This window comes from Hippopotamus amphibius, chromosome 3, assembly GCF_030028045.1.
Source record: "Hippopotamus amphibius kiboko isolate mHipAmp2 chromosome 3, mHipAmp2.hap2, whole genome shotgun sequence".
Classification (NCBI taxonomy): Eukaryota; Metazoa; Chordata; class Mammalia; order Artiodactyla; family Hippopotamidae; genus Hippopotamus; species Hippopotamus amphibius.
In genome coordinates this window covers 25,211,659-25,232,234 of record NC_080188.1, presented here as the reverse complement: position 1 = coordinate 25,232,234, position 20,576 = coordinate 25,211,659, and the positions used below count along the sequence as shown (strand labels likewise).

The window sequence follows — 20,576 nt, the reverse complement described above, 5'->3', positions numbered from 1 at the left end:
AGGGTCCAGCAAAATGCTTTCACAAACATTTCAGGTGATTATGATCCAGAGTTTGAGAACCAGTATCCTAAATTCATCTTCAGAGTAACTGGAGTTTTCAAGATTCTCATCAAGCAGTCCTATTGTCAGGACCTACTCAACCTTAATTTTTCTGAGTAACTTATCTCTCCTTGTCCTGACTTGCACCAAAGTAGTGTTTTTAACACTTTAGCAATTGTCCTTAAGAAACTAGCAGGGTGAATTCTCCCACTTTTGAATCTTTTTGAATGAAATCTCTATCGACAAAGGTTCAACACACATTACTTGCTTTCTGAATTACCTGTCTATTCCTGAAACATTTTGGCTTTAATAAGCTCATTACTATCATATTTTTTGTTGTTGTTGTTTTCAATTTCTCATTCAAGTTAAAATTCAATTAACATCTCACACTTATGCTCTCTGTTTTCCAAAGGCGTTATCTTTTAAAAATGAAAACTCATGGCAGATCAGCCTGATCTAGTCTTCAATTTTTTCTCTCACTATACTTCCAAAGGATACATTTTTCTTAGGATACTTATTCAAAAAAAGAATTTTCTTTCTCCTTCAAACTATTTTTCTTTCTGTGGCTCAATCTTCACCATATAGAGGGAGAAATATTCTCATTTGTTTTAGGAGGGTAACTTCGACCTAGGGCATTAAGCTATTCCAATTGTTCTTTGTCTTCTTTGGCTTAAATCCAATTGCCCAACCAGTATTCAAGGGAAATAGTCCATCTTGATAGCAGATGTTATTTTTTCCAGTATGGAATAGGTAGCCCCTGGCCATATAGTATTATAAACCATCATTTAAGAAATGATATTCAAGAGAGTAACAATTTTAAATTTGTATTAATAATTAAAATTGATATGTATAATCTTAATTACTATCATTATTGAGCTCGTTATGTTCTGGAGACTGGCACAAGTGATTTACATGTATTATTTCAGTTATAAAACCTCTGATGATATGTGACTTGACCAAGATCGTACAATTAGAAAGTGTTAGAGCCACATTTGAATTCCGGAATCTGTGATTTTAAGCATCATGCTAAACCCAGATTGCAGCAATTTTCCTTTGTCTAAAATCTGTGTCAGTCCTGTGGTCATGATGTTCCCATGTTTCTCTTCTGCCAAACACACCCATATACTTCTTCCTGAACCAGTCTTATTTAGACGTAGGAAAAAATCTCAGTAGTGGTTGTTATTGGAAGCAAAGAGAAACTAATACTTGATAAGTACTTCCATGAGAGAGTAGCCATGTTCAGGGTCTCATAGGAGCAATTTCATTTGAACTCCATCAACAGACTTGCCTGATTGTTATGGTTTCTGCTGTTGAGAAATTAAGTAACTTGTCCAAAATCACACAGCAGGTAGGTGGTAGAGCATAAACGGGTCTAACTTTTAGCAGAGCTTGACTTTGGTACTAATTACCAGTGGATGGTTTGCCTATTGTTAAAGGTGACATGACTCATTTTTGTGTTTCAGTTATTTGCCAATATCTTTAACTCACCAAGGATGCATTCCTTGCAGCCATTATGGTTTTTCTTCTCCTCACTCTTGTGGTTAAGTTCCCTCTTTTTAACAGCTCACTTCTTTACTAAAGGCCGATCAGATGATGGACTATAAAAAATCACAAAGGCTAAAAGCTTTTGTTCCCTGCACTGCCTGTCGTAACAGTGCCCAGGGGTGATGTATCTTTGAAGAAATAGGTTCCTGGTAAGTAATTGGGGTTTCTTTTTGCCTGTAAGTAAACATTGCTTTCTGGTTTTGTTGTTCTTTTGTCTTCATTTTTTGTAGAGCTGCATTATCTCACTGAAAATTTAAGATGCTTGTAAAAACATGATATATCTACCTTTCCTTACTTTTTAATTATCAACCCCACCTTGCCTGTAAGATTGGTAATTATTTTTTCACACTTATTTACTTTATACCTAATAGGTCCTGTTACAGAAGTGAAAACTGACATATATGTCACTAGCTTTGGACCTGTTTCTGATGTTGAAATGGTAGGTATTTGAGAAATTAAATGTACTTTTTAAGGTTTGAAAAACACATACAGAAAAGAGGGCAATTAATATTTTATTTGTAATCATACAGAGCTAGAAAGTCAAAGAACAGCCTGAAAAGTTTACGAGAAGTAATACGTTGAATTTGCCTTTCAGCTTTAACATTTGAGTATTTTTGGTTTGGAGTCATTTTCAACAAAGAAAGAAAAGAACGTCCTATTACTAGTCCCCATAGTACAACGTAGTATGTAGTATTTTTTTCCCATAGAAGATTATTGAGGAGGAGAAAACTAGAGAGTGTAATTAGTTTTGGTATGAAACTATATTGTAGTCCTAATTGCATTTACAATTCCTTGTTGGCCCAATTGCTCACCACCCCTCCCCCCACTTCCGTCTCATGCATAAAGAGCTTAGAACATCAAGCACTGGTCAGGATAAATTTGTCCATTCAGTTGTGTTCGCTAATATTAAATGTTTTCAGTTTCCAGGTCAAAGAAACTACTTTACTTTTTCCCTTGACTCTAGGCAAATGTTAATAAATTCTGTGGACACAGAACTTTTCTTTTACATATTTTACTTTGTCTTAAAGAGATCCCTACAATTTTATGATTAATTACGCAGTGATACTTGTTACACATTACCTAATTTTGCCACTTGATTTAAAACAAAGTACAACTGTAATTACCTGGTGCTGGTGGTTTTATTAAATTATAGTAATTATTCTTGAGTGATTGATATGTAAGATAATTTATTGATCTAACAAATGTAGAAAATTAAGGTATCAAGATGGACATAACATGCTTTAATTGCTGACACTCTTTTTGCTCCATTGATTTTTTTAAAAAAATTTGCTTCTATTTGTTTTTATTTGGGGTAGTCTTTTTTTGAACGGGAAAGAGACTAGGATTTAATGCATTTTCCTGCATATATATGTGTAGTCATCTGTGATTGAATATGTCACAAACTAATTTCCCTAGGAATACACAATGGATGTGTTCTTCAGACAGACCTGGATTGACAAAAGACTAAAATATGATGGCCCCATTGAAATTCTGAGATTGAACAATATGATGGTAACAAAAGTATGGACTCCTGATACTTTCTTCAGGAATGGAAAGAAATCTGTCTCCCATAATATGACAGCTCCAAATAAGCTTTTTAGAATTATGAGGAATGGCACTATTTTATACACAATGAGGTAGTCATTTTTTTCTTTTTTGCTTTTTATCTTTTTAACTCTCTTTTTTCCTTTCTTCCCTTGCTTTCTTCCTGTCTTTCTTTTTTTTTTTACTTTCTTCCTGCTTCCTCATTGAGGGATCTATAAGATTACTTTTAAAGGAAGTGTTGATTCTGTTTAATTGCCTTTTTCCATCACAGACTCACCATAAGTGCAGAGTGTCCCATGAGATTGGTGGATTTCCCCATGGATGGTCATGCATGCCCTTTGAAATTTGGGAGTTGTAAGTTACAATAAAAATGTTGTTAGAATTTATGATTAGTTCATGCAAGCTGATGTTTTTATATGTGCCTGATTTTCCATAGTCCAACATTTAAGTCATTGTCCATGACAACAATTGCCCAAGGTTTGACTTATAGGAGACTATTATTTAATATATTTAAATAAAGAAGTAAAAACAACCCCTTTTCCCCCTAAAAGCAAAAACGTATTCCTACTTACCTAGCCTACCTTGATAGCCTGGGCAGACTGACTCATAATTAGTAGGTTGATGGTGATGAAATTTAGGCGCCTCTGAACTCCATGTGTTGGTAGTGTAATACAGAAAGTATAAATGATTTTTTCATTTTTGTAATTTAATAGTTTCTGTTACAAGCAGAATACTTTATAGCAGACTTGAAAGAAGCAGAAGAAGGTTCGGGGCTTCCTGACATGACATAGGTTAGAATAACACAAGCTGCACTGTTAGTATATAAAAGTGGCCAAAGCGTGACCAAAGCAGAGTAGGAGATGTGGTCTGATATGTAGACAGAGCAAGATAGTATAGTGCCTTATAGACCACATTAAGGAGTTTGGGTATTATTCCAAGTGCTATAGGACACCTTTGGAAGGTTTTACTAAGGGGTGTGGCACTTCACAATTTGACTGACATTTCACAATTTCACTTCAGCTTTTCTATGGGGAAAGGATTGTAGAAATAGTAGAGAGAAGCAGAGAAGAGTTGGAGGCTGTATGTCTTAATATTGATCCAAAGATGGTGGTGACTTAGACTAGGATGGTACCAGAGGAGCTGTGAGACAGGTGGATTTGGGATATTTTGTGGAAGTGCAGGCAAGAGGAAAAAATGAATGGGTAAGACGGAATATGGAGTTCCTTTCCCCCAAGCTGCCTTCTCAGAGATGGCAGCAAAATGTGATTGTCTCTTCTAGTGTCTGCCTCAAAAATTTGACTCAATCAGAATCTACCAAAAATAGATGCTGACTTTTACTATTGCTTCACATTCTTAGTCTCACTGATTGTGAAACTGTTGCCTGCTGTTATCATTGCTCACTGCTTAACTTAATGAGACTCGGCAGTCACCATTCTTTTTATAACCCCCAGTAATCACAATATTCAGTTAGGCTAACTGGAAGCTTGAGAGAGTCCTTTGCTCCCTGACCAGTGACTTAATGAGAGAAGGTAAAAACAGAAAAATACATGGACAGAAAGATGGATCTTACTGGGGCCAGAATTTAAAACTATTTGTGCTATAAGAATTTAAATTTCATCCAAGATAGCTCTAATCTAGAGAAAGTCCTTTCCCACTCATCCCGCCCCCTGCCAGATCTCATAGAACACACTCTTAAGAGTGACTTGAACATAGTTGGTCTTCCATCAGGGTTTGTAATATAAAATAAAGAAATTATTCCTTGGAAGCTGATGATTTGGGGTTGGAAACTAAAAAGACAGGCCCATCATACTTAGCAAATAAAGATACTTAATTCCTTTGGAAGAAGAAAAGCACCATTTAACTATGTTTACAATTCATAGGAATGAAAAAAAACAGGGGTGGGGGAAGGTTATAAGATAACCAAGAGTAGGATACCTGATTTAAAATATCATGGGCAGGATCACAGCATTCTGGGACGTTAAATGTATCATTAAGAACAAATATACTTCAGAAGATAAACCTTGACACACACTTGTATAGTGCTAAATGACGACACAAGCCTTATAGTTTGTTTTGAAAAGTCGTTTGTAAAGATAGTCTCCCTAGGTATCATTTCCTTTTGCAGAATTAAACACTGTCACTGAGGACCTACTGTGCTCTAGGCATTTTAGGAAGGTTTGCAGAGGGTAGGACACAATTCATCTTGGTTCTTTTGAACTCATTTGTGTGGGAGCCAAGCTATCTGTTCTGAGTAGACTGGTAAGCAAGCAGCTGGTCTCTATTTGCACTGAACACCAAATAATAGAAAATGGCCTTGGATTGCCGCTGGGAAGGATTTGTGGAAGATGGAAGGGAAAATGTTCTGACTGTGAGAGTTTGAAGGTAGTGGAACTGGCTGTGTAAGTACATTCCCTGGAGAGCTTTACAAACAGAATAGCCAGTTGTCACCGCAGAATGGCTCCCAGACAGCATGGGTATTGCCCAGAGGCAGAGTCTGGAATGGGTGACCCCTGGAGAGCTCTCCCAACAGTAGGATTTGCTCTTTTTGTTTTGTTGTGTATTATTATAGGCAGCATCTGGTACATTTCTAATTGGCAGAGCTGCATTAGGATGGAAGAAGTCGATATTGGTCAAATACTAGAAGTGAGTTAGGAAAGAAAGGAGTAGCAGTTGGACGGTACTTTTTGAAGGTTTATTATTTCTGCATTTCAACTGTTTACCCTATTAGTATGGAAACATATCCAAGTGCACTGATGCATACATAGCATTTTAGTTGCCTTAGTTTGAGTCTCTCCTCCTCCAAACCTTTGGCATAAAAACAGGAAATATGCCCAGTTGCAAGGCTATTCATTTAATCTCTACAGTTTTCTCACTTTTAACCATGTTTGAATAAATCATAATGATTCTTTTCATTTATTCCATCTTTCTTGAACACGTGTAATATTCTTAATTGTTGACCATTAGTGCTGATGGAAAAGGAGCACTGACCCTAACCACATTCTGTGCTCTCATTCAGATGCCTATCCGAAGAGTGAGATGATTTATACCTGGACAAAAGGTCCTGAGAAATCAGTAGAAGTTCCGAAGGAGTCGTCCAGCTTAGTTCAGTATGACTTGATTGGGCAAACCGTATCAAGTGAAACTATCAAATCCATCACGGGTGAGACATTTAACAATTTGAGTCAATATGCTACTTGGCATTAGCAATGGAGTTTTGTCCTAGCTTCTTCATTGAAATATCTCATGTTTGCAGGGGAAAACTAAAAGTTTCCAGAAATAGAGTTGATGCATAAATCACAGTTCAGAATTTCTTTATCTTTAAATCTTGTTTTAGTTTAAAATAAATTCTGAGTTGGTGAAATGTGAGAAGTGAGCTGGTTTTCTTATTCAGATACAAAAGTCAATAATCAAATATATCAAAACTATTTTCAACAGAATTCTGAGGCGGGAAATTTGACCATTAATTTTTGAACATTGGGTTTCCCTGGTTTTTGGTGCTTTCCCCAAATCTTTTCTTTTATCTTGCCCAGTTCTCGTGATGCTACTCTACATTTTTTTCAAAAGTAAAAGCAAAATATAAAACTTAATTATAAAATATATTGAGGGTATATATTAAAGCTGTCTCACGAGGAGATGCATGATTTTGATGATTCTTGGTCTGTATTTGCTTTGGGGATGTGAATGGGAAGAAACATAAGATTTAGTTTTTGTCATATTCATTGGGGAAAAACAGCCAATTATTGCTTGTTCTAAAACTATTCCTTACATACACATATCACCAGGAAAAGATATTTTTTGAAAACATTTATTTTCCAGCCTGTAAGTGGGATTAAGAATACATTTTGGGAGGATTTGAGGTTTCTGAATCTTGGGCTTCACAGTCTGAGAACAAGGCTACTGTTTCCTAAGCAACTTTCTTAATATGTTTCAAATGTAACATTAAAAATATTATCAAGAGCTACTATAAATCTTATGGTATATTTACTTACTAGCTTTTTTTAGGTTTTTGTCTAAATGCCAATAAAACATGCCTGAACTCAGGGATGTTGCATATGGCTCTAGGTTATGTATATTTCTTTGTATTTTTCTCCACATATATCACATTTAGAAATAAAGCTCTTACCTAAAACTAAGACAGTAAGGCAACATTTCCCTAAGCATATATGTATATATAATGCATACCTGTGTATTCCAGTTCTTTCTAAAATTAAGCTTTATATTTTCATGTGTGTGTGTATTCTCATTTTTTTCTAGTGATTTTCCATAAAACTTAGGTCTAAATTCTGCTCTTAAAAATGCTGAAAATGAAGCCTAATTGCTTTCGCAGTATTAGACCTTTAAAATAGAAAGCGCTGCAAGAATTTTTATAAAATTATAGCCCAACTTATTAAATCACTTAATTACTACATGCAGCAGAGATGTTCTGTCTAATGATGCACAATATCTTTCCCCCACTAGTTGGAAACTACCTATTTCCCAATGCTTGTGTTGTTATACAAGCAGATACTTTCTTTGCCTAGAATACTGTTTGTTAATCTGAAATATGATTATAAAGCCATTGAGTAATTGCCGGCAGGACCTATCACATTTCCCTCATGTTTCATTCGCAGGTGAATATATTGTTATGACGGTTTACTTTCACCTCAGACGGAAGATGGGTTATTTTATGATTCAAACGTACATTCCATGTATCATGACAGTAATTCTTTCTCAAGTTTCATTCTGGATAAACAAGGAATCAGTTCCAGCTAGGACTGTATTTGGTAATTATAATTCATTTCTTGGGTATTTTTGTCCTCATTACATTTTGATCGTGATTCATGGGAATAGCCTTTAGATATCATCTCTAAGAAAATATTAAACAGTAACATATCTGGCTGAGCTAAGTAAAGAATCACATAAGGTTTCGTTTTTATCAGCCAATACAAAGTAATAAAGCTTGAAAGGATGTGGGCAGTCCCTCCCTTCCTTTGGGCTCCATCAGATTTCTTTTATTGAGAACTGGTAGGTGAAGACCAAGTGTAAATTTGAAAATAATTTCACTTTGGGTGATATTCTTGGGTTCCTAGCTTAATGCTGTGTAATTGAATTAAAATCATATCTAGGTGTTAAAATGAAATGCACCGAACTTAAAATGAAACAAATAAAAGTCATGGATGAATGAATATGAAAGCCTTAGAATAATTTGCTTTTTAATGAAGAGGAACAAAAGGCAAATGGCTTAAATGCATTGAGTTGGAAGTATTATATGCTTCGTTTTTTAGCTCATTGTTATATTCTATCTACATCTTTTTTTTTTTTTAGAATACAACACATTTTATTATTTTTGCTTTTATAATGGCTTCCTATATATCATATTCTTAGCCATATAGAGTCCAGGATACCTGAGTTTTAAATTTTCGTAGCCTTAATAAGCCTTTTGCATATCAGTCTTGCTTTTAAATATTAAAATTAGTTATAACGATATTTAGTTTAATATATCTCTCTATTCTTTTTCTGTTGATTGTGAGTGGCAAAAGCACTCAGTTGTGGGATAAGAATGAAAATGATCAGAATTGCTCTGGAATGGAGGGATACTCCTCACAAGAGATGCCAATTTCCCTTTGCTTTTTCTATTTGGTAGAAAGCGAAATAGAAGCCATGGTATAATATCCCTCATCACAAAATAGCTGAAGGGATGCTGGTGAGAAGGAACTGGAGAGAGTGGGAATTTTTCATCCCCCCCTCCGATCTTAGAGAACTTCTGATAAGGGCATCTTAGTGTTCTCATCGGACCTGAATGTGGGGATGTTTGCCGCACACCTTTAGGTACACTCAAGAAGGTTTTGGAATCCTATCAGGGAAACTCTTAGAGGAGGGTCAGGGCTGGGGGCAGGGTGTGACCTCAGCAATGCAGTGAACAGGTGTAATGGCACCACGACCTCATCGAGTTGCGAGGGTGCAATGAGAGAATAACTAACTGCACATTGCAAGTGTTGAATAAATTTTAGCTATTAAAAATAGGTGTGAAAATGAAAGAGAGAAAAAAATGCATCTAAGCTTTGGACTCCAACAGGTCAGGGTTTAAAACCCACATCTGCCACTTATTTTCTCCATCCATAAAATTGTGATAACACATCTCCTTCATAGGCTAGTAAAGATTTAGAATTATGTGTGGTACTCACTATAGGGTTTATGGAGCACTTAGCACATATTAGTTACTCTTTCCCATATGCTCTATTATATAGGGAAGATTTATTTTGCTCTGACTTGGTTTCCTTGGTTATTAACTGTTTTTAAAAGAAAATATGCATTCTCTATTATGTACTGCCAGACACTCTGCTAAATTCTTTTTTTTTTTTTAATTGAGGTATAGTTGATTTGCAACATTGTGTTAGTTTCAGGTGTATAGCACAGTGACTCAGTCATATATATATGTGTGTGTGTGTATATATACACATATACATTCTTTTTCAATATAATATATATACATATATATATTCTTTTTCCTATTCTTTTCCCTCATAGGTTATTCCAAAATGTTGAGTATGGTTCCCTGTGCTATACAGTAGGTCCTTGTTGTTTATCTATTTTACATATAGTAGTGTGTATATGTTAATCCCAAACTCCTAATTTATTCCTTCCCCCCCACTTACCCCTGTGATAACTATAAGTTTCTTTTCTATGTCTGTGAGTCTGGTTCTGTTTTGTAAATAAGTTCATTTGTATTGTTGTTTAGATCCCACATGTAAGTGATGTCCTATGGTATTTGTCTTTCTCTGTCTCACTTACTTCACTTAGTATGATCATCTCTAGGCCCATCCGTGTTGCCGACAAGGAATTAATCTGCTAAATGCTTGATGTTCATGGTCTCATTGAGTGCAATGAGCACTCGGTTAATCTTGGGTCTACACATCATGTCCAGAGGCAGCCTGACTGGGCAGGAAGTATCTGCTGAGGCTGAGAACCAGATCAAAGTCCCTTAACGTTTCCTCGTACAAAAAATATTAGTATTTCAGGGACTATCATCATTGAAAATAAAAATAAAACCACTTTTACACATATACAACCTTTTTTCTATTCCCCTAAATAAATTCTAGAACAGAAAATATTGACCCATTCATTAATGGCTTTGATTAAGAGGTGGTCATGTCAAAAGTGCAGACTCTGGACCGAGACAGCCTAGTTGTAACCCCAAAGTCTACCACTTATTAGCTGTGAACCTTCAGTGAATTATTTCTGCCTGTCTCCTCATGTGTTACAACAGGATAAATTTTCCCAGCACATAGGGTTGCTATGAAGATTCAATGAGTTAATTTGGATAAAGACCTTGGAACAATGCCTACCAGACAGTAAATACTATTTTTAGTGTCTTTGACTATTATGACAGTTCACATTGCCATCTCTCTCATTTGAGAATCATTATTTGATACTCTAATGTGAATGTTCTCCATATTTGATAGTTATTGTGATTGGTTGAGAAGCTTTAAATGCTTTCTTGGTTGATCATAAACTCGTAGCGACTGTTTTGTCTCATTTGTCCCCAAATAATAGAAACTTCCAGTGGTATGGGGAGAGATAGCATTGATTACAACTGTGCCCACCCAACATTTCCTATCCAGATGAGATGCTGTAAGGAAATTAAGTAGCATGTGGTAGGGATACCGGTAACACTAATAACAATGTTGATGAGATTTGCCATCTTCTTATTGTTAGGGCTCTTCTTATTTAATCTTCACAATAACTCGGCAAGGTAGGCATTATTTTTTGCATAAGGAATCCATTTATTTATAGGGATAAGGATATAGACTTAAAGAGAATAAGAAACTTGTATAAAGTCGTATATTTGAGCAATGGACCCAAGACAATTTCTGCCTAATTTTGAGAACCCTCCCATTTCTACTTTGCCATTCTATTTTTACAGGGGGTCTGGGGATGTCGGGGCTTGTGGAGAATTCTAGAGCTGCTGAGTGAAATTGTATGGCTGTGTGCTGAGGATACTTTGTGGGTAGCTTTTTCCATTGGCTTCTTTCTGATCGTGCACATCTACCAAGATATTGGTTTTGATTGACCACAGAACTTATGCCCAATAATTAAGTCTTCTAAGACCTAAGATGTGTCAGAATGGTGATTATTAAATTGTTTACTTAGGCTTTTGGTAGTGTTTTCTTAAGGAAGTTAAGTTTTAAGTATTTGTGGGGGCATTAGCAATCTATTTCATATGAGATTCAGGTAAAAAAAATTAATTCTGGGCTAGTATTTATCCTTCCTAATTCTCATTTTCCTCTTCACTCAAGGAGAGAATTTGCTGGGTCAGGGATGTCATTCAAAATCATGCAAAAACAAAAGCAAAAAATAGTGTAAATATGAGAAGTAGAGTGTGCTAAATTCTCTGGACAGGCCTTCCATCTCTAAAGTTGTATGCCTCTAAGTTTTCTAATTATTTCAGTATAGTAAAACATGAAATCTGAGTAAATGCCAGCTGGCATATGTACATCATTACTAGTTCATTTTCTAGGAGTGGCTAGCCAAAAATTCACTCCTGTGTGCAGTCTTAGCCGACTCGCACACGTCCTCTTCCAGCTTCTGGGCCAGCCAATATGGTGCATATTCAGCATTCTAAAAACAGGGACTGGCATCAATATTTGAACGTGTCAAAAAAATTCCATGGTTATTAAAGTGTTTTCAGGGTAGATATGGAAACAGATGTACTGTCTTTCTCAATGCAGAGGAAGCATGGCTTCATATCTGAAACGTTGGCATCTGTTTGCTATTTTGTTGGTGTTTATTTAACCAAATGTTCCGCCTAAAAACAGGTGTAATAAGCACATTTCTGTTGTGCTAGTGCTTTCTTAAATTTGAACTACAGGCCAAGAAGCTTTTTAATGTCTAAAGGGATGGCAACTTCAAACACTCAGCCAATTGTTTATGCCAGTTACTTTCCTAATTTTGCCAACAGTCATAAAATAGGAACCATAATATCTGCAGGGTCCTTCTACAAACTTTAAAGTCAAGTTTACTCTAGACAGTGAAAGAGGAATGGAAAATGGCCACATATCCAGGGTTTTTGCATTGATGTACATACATTATTTAACATATTCATAAACCTGGTGATCCACCGTCCTTAATAATCAGAAAGTAATTTTTGGATTCACAGCTCAATAATTGAATTAATATTCTGCGTACTTGGCATTAATAATGGAATTTCCTCTCATACCGCAGGAGAAGAGGAAGACCACTACTTCTGGTATTCAGGAGAAATAGTTCTATTACCAAAAAAATGTTCAAATCAACATGGAGAATCTTAAGTTGCTTATATTTGAGTTTCCGTTTCCTTTTTGCTTATCAAATTGTGGTCTCTGTGAAATTTTCTGAGTTCTGAGTAGTATTCTTATTTGGACTGTTCATGTTTTATTTTTGAGTACTTTCAGCATAATTTCTGTGCTATTAGAGGAAACATACCTAATAAAGTTGTAGAACATTTTCAAATTCTTAATAGGCCATTAAACTTAAGTTGTTATGAATAAGAAGAAAAACTTTGATTTACCTTTAAACTTTGTAGCTAAAATTTTTTCAGAATTAATTTAGGGTTTATTCCCATATCTCACAATAGGCTTGGGAATGGTTCCGTTTTCCTGAGATTTAAAATAGAAGCCTAAACATCCTGAGGTCTCTTTTCGAAACAAAGTTTAATAAATTCACATTATTGCTTTTTCATAGGCATTTAGGTATTTATATATTTGACTGAATAAACACATTTTAAAATCTGTTTTAGACTGACAGAATGCTAAAAATAGCACAAAAAATTTTTAGAAGGGAATCAACCAAATTCTCAACTTTCTTCCTTTGTATAGTTTATGGAATGTTTTTGAAAGATCCATAGCTCAGAAGCTACACAGTTGCTCTAATTTTTCATGTTCTAAACACTGACAATTCAGAAGGGACTAGAAAGAAAATGGATTGGTGAAGAGCTGAAAAATGTATTTTTATTTACAGTGCATTTATCACGTGCTTGGCACTATATGAAATATGGTAAATCCCAAAGTAATGTTAGACAGTCTGCCCTTAAGAAGTCTGTGCTCAATCAAGTAGTTGAAACAAAGCTTAAAAAAAAGGAACAATTAGGGAACAATACAGGGCAGAATATAATTAAGTGCTGAGTTGAGAAGACAATATTACCTCTCCCTACATCAAAATATTATTCCTTTATTATTGCATGGGGCTCACTATTTCTTCAGTCTAACGTATTATTTGGCTTTCAGCTAGGGTTTGGCTTGGACTGGATGTATAGTTTATGCCTTCATCATTGTCACCATCCTCATCCTCACCATTACACTGACACACCTGGGTGTGTCAATTCAAGAGGTTTCCTAGGCGTTACACAGAATGAGTTTAAATGGATATGGTAAATCTCCATGTAAATATCCAAGCTTAATTAGATACACAGAGAGACAAAGATGCAGAAAGGAACAACTGAACAAATATTAGCATCCTTAAGTAATGCATTTCTCTATAGTTTCAATGGCAAGTGGAATTTTTCCATTGAGAATGGAGACTGATTATTTTTTCCAGGCTGAGGAGAATGCTTTTCTGTAGATGATATGCTTCAGAAGCCTACTGATGCGGGAGAAGTACCTCTATTCTTGTTGCCAATATTTTCCTGCCAACCATAAACTGATGGGCTGTAGATGTCCAATATTTTTAAAGGCAAATTGTTCTACAAATCTCTTTCTCAAGAGTATACCTTTATTGTTTCATATAAATTAAGCTATTTTACTAGTAAATTTATTATTTTAATTCAATAGGTAATATTCAAGTAAAGATTATAAGTACGTATAACTTGTGCTTTTTCTGGTAGAGATTCTCAACAGCAGTGGGCCATGCCTACTCCAGGAATTCTGATGCTTCGATTTTCAATGCTACCATCTTCCCACTCCTGGATGAGAATCAGTGCTTCAGTGAGTCACACTTCCTGTTAGGTGTGTGTTGAGTTTCTCAGGTACATTGGCCCAGGTGCTAATATCAACCCAACATATGTTAGGTGTATTACATACTTTTAATCTTCATTGTAAACCCAATAAGTGGGTATCAAATGAAACCCAGTAAGTTTTCCTAACTTAATCCAACTCACACTGAGCCAGTGACTAGAAGAGCCAGGATTTGAACCATAGCTGTCTCTCACTGCAAAGACTGTGCTAATTTTGCTGAACCACTAGGATTGGAATCTTACATCAAAGATGGTTTGGTTTGAGTTATTGTAAACTTTGTTACCCTCACCCCTCCAAATTTCCAGGTCTTTTTGTTCAGTTGTTTTATTTGCATAGAAGTAACCATAAAGTATTTTGTCTTTGCTCTTTTGCTCTGAAGGAATAACCACAGTCCTCACCATGACCACACTAAGCATTAGTGCACGGCATTCTTTGCCCAAAGTGTCCTATGCGACTGCCATGGATTGGTTCATAGCTGTCTGCTTTGCTTTCGTATTTTCGGCCCTTATTGAGTTTGCTGCTGTCAACTACTTTACAAATGTTCAAATGGAAAAAGCCAAAAAGAAGACATCAAAAGCCCCCCAGGAAATCCCAGCTGCTCCAGTGCTGAGAGAAAAGCATCCTGAAGCACCTCTGCAGGTATTTGACTTAATATCTTTTAGTTTAAGATTTTAGCATCTTGGTTAAATTTTCATTGCCAGGGAAAAAGCTAAGAAGTTAAAGATCCCAATGACCATTTGTAAGTCATTTAAAAGTCCAGAAAAATATTAAAGGATAAGCATGATATTAAACTTTAGAACTGTGATTAATGGCTTAAAAACTAAACAGCTCTGGATGAGCTCAATGTAAACAGAGCTAGTTGTTTGAAAGTTCTTTTCAGAATTAAAAATTTTTTACAAAAAGAGGCAAAATCTTATGTATGTGCTTAAAAGAAACCTGTAGATATCCTTAAGTGGGTTGGAAAGGCATCTTAGTAGAGTTTATTGAACAAAGTAGAGCAGCAGTTCTTAACTTGGCTCCACGTGAGAACAACCCCATGGGGCTGTGCCCTTGTATGGAAGAAGAAAACAAAACAAATAAACAAGAAGACCCAGAGTTGGAGGTAATGTACATCCAAGATTGAGAATTCTTGTCCTAAAGAGACAGATCTAAAAGGATACAAGAGCCTAATAAGAGCTACTGTAATTTACATTGGGCAGATAAGTGATTCTGCGAATACAAAAATTAAAAAGTGACTTTCTCCTCATGGATGCCAGTTGTACAAAAATAGCAAGATCATCATGAAAATGAGAAAGCAAACAGTCATCCCCTCCTCCCTCTCCTCCTCCTCCCTCCTCCTCTTCCTCTGATACTCCACTCTCTCTCGCTCTTCTTTTTTTCTCACTCTACTTGGCTTCCTTCTTGAATCAAAAAAGTGTCTGTGGTCACTTATGCACAACCTTATTGTAGTTGCCACAATTGGTAGTCTGTAACTCCTTTTATCTACATGTACCCAATCAAAGTGTATATAAATCATCAATTTAATTCTCTATAGGTAATGACTCATTCCCTTGATTATTCATACATGCATTCATTCTTTTTTTCACTCATTTAACAGATATACATTTAATACCAACTAAGCACCAGACACTGTTTCTGGTCTGAAAAGCAAGGGTATACAAAGCCCCCCCACCCCCCCGCTGCCCCCGACAAACATCTTACACTATGGAACTTACATTTAAGTGTGTTGGTAGGAGACAGACAAGGGAGACCGACAATTAAGAAAACATATATAGCAAAACAGGTGTGTTAGATGGTGATAGTGCTATGATACTGCTGAAGCACCAAGGGGGAAGGAAGTGCTGGGGCCTCGTGAGAGGCGTGGGATTCATTTCAGAGACCATGTGGTCAGGGAGATCCTCCCATAGAAGATGACAGTCGAACAAATTAGGTTAGGAATTTACCCTGGCAAGGATGAACTGTTAAGGGTCCTATGGTTTATAGCTCTCCTCCCTCAGGGCTCTGGACACCGGTTCTCTAAGAATGGCATGTGAGCAGACAGGAAAATTATTGTCCTTCCATGAAGTTAGTTTTGATAGCTTACATTTTCCTCCAAAGGAATCAGTTTCAACAAGATTTTCAAAATTATTAGAGTGAATTTTGTATACTATTTTCAGTTAAAAAAAAAAAACCCAATTATCTACAGTTTTATTCCCTTTCCCAGTCCACATGGGTAATTTTATGCCCTTTCTGCCTTTTATTGTTGTTTCATTTGCTTTGCTTTGTCGTGTTGAGCCCTTGGTAGAATTCTGTTTACTGTTCCATTAAAAAAATTACCTTTATTTATTTATTTATTTTACTTTTTTTCCTGATTATTGACTTAAGATTTATTTTAATTTCATCTTTCTGCAGGTTAATTTTGTTACTTTTTTTCTAGCTTATTGAGTTTTGTTCTTATTAATTTATTTTCACTGTTTCTTATTTAATAATAAACTTTCCTCTATTGCAATGAGATTTGCTTTGTGTACAGCTTTGGCCATAATTCATAACTTTTGATGTTATTTTAATTATTTGCTAAATATTCTGCAATTATGCCGCTATTTTTCTCTACAAGCTCAGAATTATTTGGAAGATAATATTAAAGTTTCCAAATGGGATTTTATTTGTTTAGTTGTCTCCATTGTATTTTTTGTTGTATCACTTTATGTTCAGAAATGTTACCTGTATAGATTTGAATGCTGTTGGTATTTTCATTGTGCCCTGAGTTATACTAAAAGCTTATAAATGTTTGATGGCAATTTAGAAGGAGTTGACTATTAGTTATTAAATTAATTTTACCTAAAACGTTATTATATCACCCCCTTAAATAAGTCACTTCTTCTTGATCTTTCAAATACCAAGAAAGTTATGGAAAATCCTCCCACAAATATTTTGAGATGGTGTTAGTTTGTTTTGCATTTTAACTATTTTTGTTTTATGTGTTTTGGTGCTATGATATTCAACATGTAAAGACTTATAACAGCTCTATTTTCATATCACTCTATCAATTAATTATAAAATAACCTTTTTGGGGAGGTTCCATGTAATGCTCTTTGAATTCTATTTGATCTGATTTTATTATTTTTATTCTTTCTTAATATTAACTTTTGTAATATATTTTTACTGCTAAATTTTCCTGTTTTTTTTTTTCATGAACTCTGCAAGCTATATATCATATTATTATATAACCAGTGGTTATCTTTAAGTTTTAAAATGACATATTTCAACCTATGATTTTCTAATAGTGTTGAAATTGTAACATATATTGATTCTTCCATGTAGCTGTTAACTCCCCCAACTCCAAGATTGCTCAAGTCTAAAGATCTGCATTTGGAAATATTTTATATATAAAATTCTTTTCTGTTTATAATGAGTTGATGTAGTTCTCTTTTCATTTTTGCAAGGTAATAAGACTCCTTGCACTAGTGTTATAATATTATAAATACTTGAAAGTACCCCTTAATCGGTGAAAAACTATTCTGCAGAATTTCCAAAGGTGGGATGAGAACCAATAGTTCCTTGAAACAGATCTCTTGACTACTACAGCATCACTGGTGAACGCTAGGTTGAGTGCATCCAGTTGGCTAAGCCCACTCTTGGCAGCATGGGCCACATGCTGTGTGCAAATGGCATAATCAAGATTAGGAAGATGAGATTTGTTTGTGAAGGGCATAGAGTCATAGTATTTAAAGGTTGAGAAGGCGTTTACAATAAATCTCATCAAAATATTCATCACGTTTCATGTCCTCTATAGGGTGTAACCATACATGTATTATAACTTAGATTGCCGCAGCAGTTTCCTAAAGAATATCTATGTTCTAAGGACAGTGATTAATGGTTGGCCCACCCATCCTCCAGTGTACATATTGCTGCCAGAGCACAGCCAGCTTTGGAATGTCAGTTGTCATTGGATAGCTTCGGTATGAAGTTCAACTTTGAAGGTTGAGAACACATTAAAATCAAGGAAGGGAGAGAGGAAGAGAGGAAAAAATTAGATAAATAAGGAGAAGGAAATCAAGAAGGGGAAAAAGTGTGTTAAGAGCAAAATTTTAAAACATGTTACTGGAAGGAAATATTCTAATAATCGTATGATGCTTGGAGCTTCAGTAGAGATTCTAATCAGACAGCCGAAATTTGCTTATTCTAATATGTGTTCCAACTTGTGTGGCTACTTGCTTATTTGAGTGATGCTTCTTTGTTTAAAAATGTGTTTAAACTCCTCATTTGCAATTGCCTTCAGTGTGCACAATACTTGCTAATTCAATAGTCCTTTGGGTAAGCTCACTAGCCATTTGATTCATTGTTACCATATGTGACCTGTGGATTGTTAATGGCCTGGCCGAGGTTTATGGTGACCATTTTTATTCGTTGGGAATTGGAAAGCTTATGGTTTATGGGATATTCATGAAGCAAGGGAAAAAGGCCGATTGGCAGACTGTAAGAGCAGCTATGGGTGGCTTGAGTATGTCTTTAGGCATCTCAGGAGGCAAAGCAGGTGTTTTGCTTTTGCTCAGCATCACCATAATTATTTAACTCTGTCCTTGCAATATTTAAGTTGAGCTCCATTCTTGCAGTTCTCTCCTTCCATATCCTTACTACTTCTTAGAGTATCTACTCACTCACTGAACCAAGTGATTTGGATTAATAGGATGGTTTGGAAAATAACTATAAAATAAAATGAGATTTCTTAATAAAAATCATATTTAAAAATTACTTGAAAATATATCCTGTAGTCCTTGTTCAGTCAAAAGTATACATTAATGCATGCATCTTGTGTATTGTGAAAAATCCAATGATATAATGACTAAATTATTTGGACTTCTAAATTGCGTCAGATCTATGTGATATGCTTTACATGTGCTACTTACTTTCAGGCTCACAATAACTATTTTATAAATGAAGAAACTGAGGCTTGAAGTTGTTAGGTGATGTAGTCAAGATAACACAACTAAAAAATGGTAGACCCAATAGAAGAGAGAAAAGCAGTGAAGCACGTTTAATGAAAAAGCTAATTAGTTCACATTTAGACAGGTGGAAATTTCCAGAGCAGGATATTTTCTCCTATCTTATGATAACGACGGCTTACTTTTTTCGAACACATGCATACTTCTCCACTATGCACCTTTCCTTTCCCATCTACCTAAATTCTTTGTCTATTTCCATTTCACTGTAACTATTCTTCATGGACTTCTCAATGTTAAAGTGTTCATAGATTCTTACAAGGATATTTGTAAAATTAAAGAGCTATTTGCTCTGCTTAGAGTCTTTAAGGAAAAGATGATATAGAAAGGATATATAAATAATTCACGATATACCTTGGATTCAGTAATTCAACTGCACTCATGAGAATCTCCTTCTTTATTATCCATTCTTCAAAGTCAAACTCTAGCCCTGTTTCCCAGATGAGGATCATTTTGATAGAACTTAAGGATTACAAGGATATGGTGTCAAGAATCCACATCTACAAAATAATAATGGAATCTGCCAGAAAGACTGCTAGTGAAGATTAAATTACATGCTGCATGTAAAGTACATGGTGCAGTGCTTAGTACCCAGTAAATAGTAGCTGTGATTATTATTTTTTTAAAGTATAGTTGATTTACTGTATTATATTAGCTTCATGTGTACAAACATAGTGATTGAATATTTTTATAGATTATACTCCATTTAAAGTTATTATAAAATAATGGCAATTTTCCCTGTGTCATACAGTATATCCTCGTAGCTTACTCACTTTATACGTAGTAGTTTGTATCTCTTAATCCCCTACCCTTATCTTGCCCCTCCCCACTTCCCTCTCCCTACTGGTAACCACTAGTTTGTTCTCTATATCTGTGAGTCTGTTTCTATTTTGTTCTGTTCATTCATTTGTTTTACGTTTTAGATTCCACATATAAGTGATAATATAAAGTATTTGTCTTTCTCTGTCTGACTTATTTCACTAAGCATAATACCCTCCAGATCCATCCATGTTGTTGCAAATGGCAACATTCTTTTTACAGGTGAGTAGTATTTCATTGTATCTATGTACCGGGTCTTTTAATCCATTCCTCTATTGATGAACACACAGGTTGCTTCCAAATCATGGCAACTGTAAACAGAGTCGCTATGAACATCGGGGTGTGTATATCTTTTCAAATTAGTGTCTTTGTTTTCTTTGGAAATATATTCAGGAGTGGAATTGCTGGGTCATATGGAAATTCTATTTTTAGTTTTTTGAGGAGCCTCCATGCTGTTCTCCATAGTGGCTGCACCACTTTATATTCTCACCAACAGTGTGTAGGGTTCTTTTTTCTCCACACCCTCTTCAGCATTCCTTATTTGTGGTCTTTTTGATGATAGCCATTTGACAAGTGTGAGGTGATAGCTCACTGTGGTTTTCATTTGCATTTCCCTGATGATTACAGTAGCTGTGATTATTATTATCCTTTATTTCCTTAAGCATCTTCAACATTTAAAGTA

General features: G+C 35.4%; 1 protein-coding gene across 3 annotated transcripts in view; it reads left to right on the top strand.

The window, feature by feature from the left end:
• Positions 1-20,576, top strand: part of GABRA4 (gamma-aminobutyric acid type A receptor subunit alpha4) — a 63,110-nt gene that overhangs the window by 12,490 nt on the left and 30,044 nt on the right. For 2 of the 3 annotated variants that reach the window (XM_057727313.1, XM_057727314.1), the window contains exons 3-8: positions 1,956-2,023; positions 3,001-3,221; positions 3,401-3,483; positions 6,146-6,289; positions 7,740-7,892; positions 14,476-14,735. In XM_057727313.1, the coding sequence (XP_057583296.1) occupies positions 1,956-2,023; positions 3,001-3,221; positions 3,401-3,483; positions 6,146-6,289; positions 7,740-7,892; positions 14,476-14,735 (929 nt within the window). The remainder of the gene's footprint in view (positions 1-1,955; positions 2,024-3,000; positions 3,222-3,400; positions 3,484-6,145; positions 6,290-7,739; positions 7,893-14,475; positions 14,736-20,576) is intronic. The other variant, XM_057727315.1, reaches the window with a different exon arrangement.